General features: G+C 33.2%; 2 protein-coding genes across 2 annotated transcripts; one reads left to right on the top strand and one right to left on the bottom strand.

Moving 5' to 3' along the window:
- Nucleotides 1–1,029: 1,029 nt before the first annotated feature.
- LOC109543207 lies at nt 1,030–6,643 on the top strand. The gene is made up of 2 exons (XM_019912792.2): nt 1,030–1,137; nt 4,610–6,643. The coding sequence occupies exons 1-2, from the start codon at nt 1,106–1,108 to the stop codon at nt 5,895–5,897; spliced, it is 1,320 nt and encodes a 439-aa protein (XP_019768351.1). The 5' UTR covers nt 1,030–1,105; the 3' UTR covers nt 5,898–6,643.
- LOC125505142 lies at nt 2,683–3,469 on the bottom strand. The gene is made up of 2 exons (XM_048668315.1): nt 3,296–3,469; nt 2,683–2,990 (listed from the first exon to the last, which is right to left on the bottom strand). Exons 1-2 carry the CDS (start codon nt 3,455–3,457, stop codon nt 2,829–2,831), a joined length of 324 nt encoding a protein of 107 aa, XP_048524272.1. The 5' UTR covers nt 3,458–3,469; the 3' UTR covers nt 2,683–2,828.
- Nucleotides 6,644–6,775: the final 132 nt, after the last annotated feature.

Here is a 6,775-nt window from a genome sequence, read left to right as displayed (position 1 = left end):
TTTTAGGTCTTTGCGTTCTTGAAACCTTAAATTTGTCTGAATTATTTTCTACATTTGCAAGAGTGGTATGTATGCATGTATTGAGATAAGCAGAAATAGTTTTAATTCTTCACCAGTGTACTGGGTCCATAAGTATGGAATATGTGAATAAGACGTAAAACCAATCATTCAAGTCAATCATCAATTGATCGGATTCAATTCAAGTCATCCCGAGTCTTTATTTCGAATAACATTTCTTTGCACACCGCGACGGTTTTTCAATAATTAAGAGGGCGATAAATTGCTTTGAAGTTTTTTTCTTGCAGCCGTTTACAAACTGTTTGTAAAATATCTCCGACATCAAAAAATGATGAACTCTCAGAAAAGTTTTAGGCTAGCGACTAGAACGAAGAACAGTTTCGATGATTGCTTCTAGTTTTTTCATATTTTCGGATGGCTCTTTTCGCTTTTTCCCACCGTCATTTAGTTTTCATTTAATGTTTTGGGCTTTATGAGAAAAGAAAAGTTGAGAGATTAGTTTTTGGAGAAGCTGTGATCTCCAATGCTGAAGGTATGGTGCTAATATTAACAATAACTGACAACACAATTAATAGTAATGGAATATTATTGAAAGGAAATAACCTTTAAAATCCTACACCATTTCTTCTGTGCAATTTCGAAACTAACAATTCCGAAACTAATTTCGACTCTAACAAATTGAGGTGTATAGGCAATAATTGCCGTAAAAACGAAGTCAATAAAATCAAAATATGAAATTAAAAATGTGTCCTTTGGTACCTGCTCTTAATACAATGTTTTTTTAACACGTTTAGTTGAAATAATATTTTGTTTCTTAAACAATTTATATGAGCAGAAACATTCTCTAGTGGATTTGTGCGATATGTGACCAATTTCATTTGAATATATGAAATTGTATCAACATTTCAATAAAGAAGAAATTTGAATTTGCTTAAGTGGTTCAGTGCGATATGGGTCTAATTTTATTTAAAAATAATATAAAAAATAAATACTACAGATACCTTTACCCATGCCATATTTTGCTAACGTTTATTTGTAAATGTGAGTTCGTTTCATTAGGTATTGTGACAATTTTAAACCAGCAAAAATGTTTCGCAGGACCCGAGTCAGAATGCAAAGGTAAGTAATAATAAAAATAAAACTATATATGTATTAAACAACAAATTGAAACCCCTGAGTAATTTCTGAGTTTAACAAGTTGAAATAAAGGGAAACACTTAAGTCATCAATCTTGCAGCGTTTTTGCAGCGGTGTATTTACATGTTATGTAAGCATTTTTAGTTTTTAGACTTTTGAGTAAATTCAAAAATTATTGTTAGAAGTTTGACAAAACTCAAATTGTCTTATTTGAAACGAGAGTGTTTGAATGCCATTTCAAAGCGTCCATTTTGTTCATAGAATTTTGAAAGAATTCCAAACAAAAAATTCGTGTGAATTACTACAAATTATAGAAATGACTGTAAACTTGAGTTAATCGACTAAAAATCTGCTGTCTGTGTAATAAATAATGTATATTCAACATGCTGCTGCTGCTACTGATCTTCTCATATAGTGATGTATTCAGAATATTAAAACTCAGCTCTATTTTTATAGACTTTTCTGAACGGCACAAACATCACTTTGACGCAGGAATAATTCAAAAAATATTTTAAAATAATCAAATTGTTTCCAAAAAGTGTTTGCCATATTTTTGCGTTTGATTGGGATTTTGCGCAGCCACTGTGCACATTTATGAGTTATTTTCCAAGTTGCTTTAAAAATGTCTACAATTGTTCTTGAAAATATTGATAGCAAATCAAAGACCATTTTAACTGCTAAATTAAACCCGTTAAAGAAATTAATAACAAAGGATTCAGTGTTATCATCGACATTATGTTTATAACTAACTGAACATATTTTCGGAATTTTGAGTTATGTTTTCAGTTATTTCATATTAATCACTCTGTATATTCTCTGTAAATTAAATGTAGACATTAAAAAGGAACATATTCATAGAGGCAGCAGCGACTTTGGCAATATTTCAATATTAGTCAAAATTCATCATTATTTTGCCCAGCTTTCGACATTTAATAATAATTAGAGTCCGGATTAAAAAGCACTAAAATCCTCGAAAAAGCGCTGAAAAGGCAAGCTGATTGCAAGTCTATTACTAGTAATATTTTTAGTGTTGACTTGAAACAGAACCAGACTGTAAATACTTTGCTATTGTTTGTTGTTTAGGTTTACGAGGGTGGATCAATAAGTACCCTTGTTAGGGATGAAGAGGCAAATTTTTCACATTTTTTTCTATTTTTCAACGTAATCTCTTTTCAGTACAATAGACTTTTCCCAACGTGTCTGCCATTTGTTTAACCCCTCCAAAAAAATACGATTTGTCAGACTCTTCCAAATACGCTTCTGCCTCGACCTCCTCGTTTGAGCTGAATTTTTTTCGCCCGAGCCAAGTTTTTATGTTGGGGAACAGAAAGAGGTAGGGAGGAGTCGCAGGAAGCCAAGTTTCTATGATTCAGCCAAGTGATTTATCTGGATACATATGTTATGAACTCGTCTTTTCGAATTTAGTAAACCATAAACAGATAAAAATTCTTGTTTGCAAACTTTTTGCTCTTTTCCGTTTATTTCTACAAAGTACTTAAATGTAGTAGATCTTGAAGATGTCTGCCTTTTTGTTTTCTTTGGGTAGACTCGTTTTTTACCAACACTTTAGATTGTTCCAAATAAATATACGTTTTGTTTATTGAATGTTTGTAGGTCCCAGAATGATTTAAATACTTATCTCCATCTCTACTAATCTCAGCAATTTTCTGCAGTCATTCTTGCAATTGTCCTTGGCATTTGATTTTTTCCATTTGTAGTAATATATCTATGTCCGAGATTTCGTCTATGTTGGGCTTTAATAGTTTTTCTGCATTGTATGTTGTTTCGCCTTGTCCTAACGGCTGTTTTTGTAAATGTCTAGTAGTGCCTTCATTCTATTATAAAAAGTGAATACATTACTTTTTTGTATTTTTTTTTTCATAAAGAACCGACATTCATAAATTTTTGTTCAAAAAGGTAACAAGCCACAAGTTAGCTGACTTATTTCCGTTAAAACGTCTGGCGTTTTTTTGAGAAAAGTAGTTTCTTAATAATAAACTTGATGTAACTGAAGTGAAAGTAAATGCTCAAAACATATTCGAAGTCACATTCAACTGCCACGATTTTTAGATTTTTAAGGTTTTAAAATTGTTTAAAATTTTGATTGAAAAAGTAACGAGCCACGTTATATTTTATTTACCTCTAAAGAGAAAACATTGCTGTCCTCGCTGCTACTACTCGAATTAATATAGTCTTTATCCCATAAACTATCATCCTGTTCACTGGAAATATCACTTTTAACACTAGTTTTATCAAAATTAAGCAACTTTCGCTTAACCGTATTATCTCTGCTGCTCGCCATGATGAAAACGTGTTGCTTGCTTCGTTTTTCCGACAAAATTAGAAAATATAACAGGAAGAACATCTAGTTTAAACATTGAATTCTCAGTTTTGATTTTGATTTTGTTTCTTATTTATTGATTATTTTACATCGACAAAATAACTTTTTATTTGCGGAAGAGAAATTTCTACAATAAAACCTATACCATTTTCTTACGCACTATCTTATTAAATTGTTTACAATCTTGTCCAGTTTGCTATAAACAATAATAAAGTCTGTTTCCAAACTCCTCTCTAACTTTTTGGAACACTTTACCGTTAATTGACCAACATTCTGCCGCAATTCACCTTTTAAGATCATCAATATCAGCACGTTGTGTTTTATCAACAATGGCCTTAAAACGTCCTCAGAGAAAGAAGTCTAAGGGTGTTCAATCCGGTGATGTTGGAGGCCATTCAATTGCCAAACTTTATTAAGAAATTACTCTTTCGAAAATAAAAAGTGATTTTTCGCGAAGTAAAATAGTCAATAAATCCGAAATAAATTGTTTAAACTTGATTTGCTTCCGGCTATTAACCGATTTTAACAGTGTATCCTACTCTTGTATACTCATACATTTGTTTTTGTGGAAACACATAACCTGGAAACCAATCTCTGAATGCACGTAAGTTTAATTGTTTTTACAACTTTGAAACGCGATTATTCGGAAACCCCTGAACAAAAAGCAACAAAGTGATAACTAATGTAAAGAGAAGTGAACGCCTTTTAAAACGATGTGCCACTTGAGCTCCCCTCTACATCTACCCGTCCTAGAAGATTGAAACAAAGAGGCTAAAAATATTCATTTAAAGTGTCCCCTTACAAATAAAATTGATGGATTTTTCCTGCTTTTTCATATTATCAACTGCAAGAAGTGTAGATTTCAGGGACCCCCAGGATCCGCTCTTGTCAGCTGGGTTTAGCGTGAAAATAGAAACTCAGATGACAACAGCTAATAAGCTCGAAACTGGTCTTGGGTGTGCCTGAGACTAGCACATCTCGAAATCTACCGTTACTTACATCATAAACTCAGTAAGGGTCTGTCGAAGGCAAAATATTTATTGCTTAACTGCAAATTGCTGCAATTGGCAATTTACTGCAAAAAAGCTTATATCCTTTTTGTGTTATTTACAGAGCTGTTCGTGGTGCTATTCGACGAGCACTTAGAATTATTAGAATAGAAACAGCACCACCGTATATAGAAGTGAGACCTGCCGTCGTAATAAGACATCCATTCAACTACCATAACCTGATAAAATTACTGAGAACTTCTTCGCCTGATATTACACTCTTGAGCGAAGAGACGGTGTTTGATAGAGACCCCACCGTGCATCCACATATGTACTTCTTGCGAGTCCAGTTGGCCGAAATGGTTGGTCACCAACGAACGGTTAAAACTCTGGACGTAGTGGCAAAAGTGTTGGGGGTTATACCCCCAGACAATTTGGAGAAGACAAATATTTGCCTCAAAATGGAAAAGGAAATTAGGATGTATTTAAATGTGGTGCAAAAATATGACGTGTCTCAAATGTCATGGATTTCTTTGGATCATAAATATTCCGATCTTTTCCCTCTTTGTTATGGATGCGCTATCAGTTTAGAAAATAACGCGGCTACAAGAGCTGATCATACAGCAGCCATCTTGCTACAGAACTTAGATCCCTTGGGATTTGAGAAGTTGAGGGAACCTTGTAACTACGAGATTGCTGCACTGATAATCAAACGTTTGGCTCTATTCCATGCGACCCCTATAGCAACGGCCATGCATACAAGTAGTCGTTATCTATCAAGACAAGAAAATCGGTTGAGCAGACAAAGTCGTTTTGATCGTGGACACGTCGTTGAAGAACTTAAGAAAATAGGTTTGGTCATTACGCCCGACTCAGATATGTATCGTTATATGGGGGTAATTGATTACCACTTGCAAAGGTATGCCAACCATACTCATGGAGCTTATGCTCCCGAAGTTCGGTCATGGACTACCATAGCCCACTCTAAATGTTCCCTACGGAATATAATGTACAAACCTGCAGGTAATAACAGCTCTGCCGACTTAAAATTTTTGGACACTGGATATATGGAATTGGATTCCTGTGCTTCTGATTTAGCAGTTTTCATGTTGACAAGTATGACTGCAGAAGTTTTAGAAAATTCTTTTGATGATCTTTTAAACATATACCACACGGAATTTTCTCGTTGCATGTCGCTTGCTTATATTGAACTTCGAGAGCATACTTTTGAGAGTTTTCTAACTGAGTTTGAAAATAGGGTCGTGTGCAATATAGGTGCAATTGTATTCGAAATAGGCCACCTTCATTTTGACAACATTGAAGGACTGCACAATATATTCGGCATGTCTTATAGAGCTAAAATTGATTATATTATTCGGTTTATGGTGAGGAAAAATTGGATTAAGATATGAATATTGTTGAAGGCAAAGCTATTTATTATTAACAATATTATATTGCCAAAGTCCTATATTACTCACAAATCCATGTAATGTAGTAACATAGAAGGAATATAATATAAGGAAAATAATGTACAAACTTGCAGAACATAAAGGACCAGACAGCGTAAATCTTTTAAATACTGGATATATGGAATTTGATTTATGGGCTTATGATTTAGCGTTTTTCATGCCTACAACTACAATTGCAGAAGTTTTATATTATTATTTTGATAATCTGTTGATCATGTACTACAGGCAATTTTTTCATTGCATGCCGCCTGCTTTATTGACCTTAAAATGCATACATATGCAAGTTTTCTAACTGAGTTTGGAGGAAGGGCCATGTGCAATATAATAGGTGCTGTGAAATTTTATTTTAAAAATGTATTTTGACAACATTGAAGGAAGGCACAATATGTTGGGAATGTTTTATACAGCTGAAATCGATCATGTCATTAGGTTAATGGTATCGAAAAACATTATTGAAATATAAATATTGTTTAAGGCGGTGTTATTTATTAACAATATTATATTAACCTTGTATATTACTCACAAATTCATGTAATGCAGTAAAATAGAAGGAATATAATATTTTTCAACATTTTTAAAACGTACTACGAATACTTCGTCACTTTATGATATATGAAACATTGTATGATATAATTTTAATGTGCTCTGTTGAATTTTGAAATATTTTTAAATAAAGCAATATTTTTTAACTGTATTTCACATTCTTATACCCTGCTATTCATTCATTCAAATGCGTTTCCTCACCATGGTGAAGAAATGCAAAGTAAGTGCAAGAAGCAGCAAAGATCTGATAAATGCGAAAAGACAAATTTGGAAAGACA

This window comes from Dendroctonus ponderosae, unplaced genomic scaffold, assembly GCF_020466585.1.
Source record: "Dendroctonus ponderosae isolate FM_Combo_2020 unplaced genomic scaffold, Dpon_F_20191213v2 Dpon_F_20191213_7, whole genome shotgun sequence".
NCBI lineage: Eukaryota > Metazoa > Arthropoda > Insecta > Coleoptera > Curculionidae > Dendroctonus > Dendroctonus ponderosae.
Note: the sequence above shows the minus strand (reverse complement) of the source record. Positions and strands in the feature narration are given on the sequence as shown.